Source organism: Rhinopithecus bieti, unplaced genomic scaffold (assembly GCF_001698545.2).
Source record: "Rhinopithecus bieti isolate Rb0 unplaced genomic scaffold, ASM169854v2 scaffold_13900, whole genome shotgun sequence".
Lineage (NCBI taxonomy): Eukaryota > Metazoa > Chordata > Mammalia > Primates > Cercopithecidae > Rhinopithecus > Rhinopithecus bieti.
This window is the reverse complement of record NW_016808376.1, coordinates 3153531-3154824: the sequence shown is the minus strand read 5'-3', so window position 1 is coordinate 3154824 and position 1294 is coordinate 3153531. Positions and strand designations below refer to the sequence as shown.

Sequence of the window (1294 nt, the reverse complement as noted above, 5' to 3'; positions counted from 1 at the left end):
CCCCCCCCCCCCCTTTTTTTTTAATGAAACAATTTCACTGAAAACACTACTAAAGTAGGAGTAGAACCTCTGTCTGTCTCTGGAAATTTTTACACACACCCTAGAAAATTGAGACCTAGTTAAGAAATAATCCTGCCCAGTAGATTGTAAAGCACCACTGCCCAATAGCGTGTGCCTCAGGTTCTTGGTGGAACAGAGTTTCATTTTGGGGCAACAGACTTTCTAGGGGGAATGTGGCCTCCAAAATCACATAAGTGTGGGAGACTGAGTGAAAGAAAAACAAGTTTCATTAAGTCTAAAAGGCAAGAAGATTAATAAGCTAAAATGCCTCATGAATATCTAAGGATATAAATGTGTCCTCTGGTTTCTTTTTCAAAAGCGTAGAACGTCTATAGAACGTCTATTAACATCTTTCAAAGTTGCATGGAACCTCGGTTAGAAAATCCTAATGTAGAAGAATCATCAAGTCTGTTGAGTGGACTTTCTTTTAATGGATTATATAGAATACCAGGAAGAAAATACATGTAAAGTTCAGTGAGTTAAATATACAAAATTAATGCTAACCATTTGTAATTTGTTACTTCTTAGATATAGATTATATTGTGTAGTCACTCGGGATAAAATACCATTTTTGATACAACATTGATCATCTAGCACCTGTATTTTAGCAGATATTAAATACAGCTTTTCGGAAAGGATTAAAAGGCGATTTAAAACTTTGGAAATGTTATACTAATGAAATTCTTATCGAGTAAGCCTGAAAAAAGTAATAAATTGTTTGTTAGCGTATTAAGAGTAAAACAAAATAACTAGTCAGGGTTGGAATAAAATGTTAAAAATATATGCATTTAAGATATGGCCCAATATCTTAAAAGAACAGATAATCTTGATAAATGGCTTCAGTGTCCTTTTTTTTTTTTTAAGGTTTCCCTTTAAATTCAAAAATACAAAGTTATAGAAGATCTTTAGCAAACAAATCCTAGGCTCAAAGTTTCATTACCGAAAGCTTATATACAGTTACTTCCTGGGTGGGGAGAAAAAATATTTTGGTAACTACTGGATGTTTCTTTTTATTTTTGACAGTTACAAATGAAAGAAATATGTTGCATTTTAAGATTGGAGGGTTTTGTTGGTATTGTTTATGAAGTGTTGTTTTTATGTTTGTATTCTAGGCTTTTTTGTCCAAGGTTTTCCTAAACTCTTAAGGTTTCAAGAACATCATGAAAAAATACTGAACAAATTTCTGTCCAAGCTTAAGCAACACTTGGTAGGTAGATGTGACACTGACTTACAC

At 32.9% G+C, this 1294-nt stretch overlaps 1 protein-coding gene across 3 annotated transcripts in view; it reads left to right on the top strand.

Moving 5' to 3' along the window:
* USP6NL (USP6 N-terminal like) overlaps positions 1-1294 on the top strand; it is a 145656-nt gene that overhangs the window by 116312 nt on the left and 28050 nt on the right. For all 3 annotated transcript variants that reach the window (XM_017886703.1, XM_017886705.1, XM_017886704.1), the window contains one exon: positions 1173-1267. In XM_017886703.1, coding sequence (XP_017742192.1) covers positions 1173-1267 — 95 coding nt within the window. The remainder of the gene's footprint in view (positions 1-1172; positions 1268-1294) is intronic.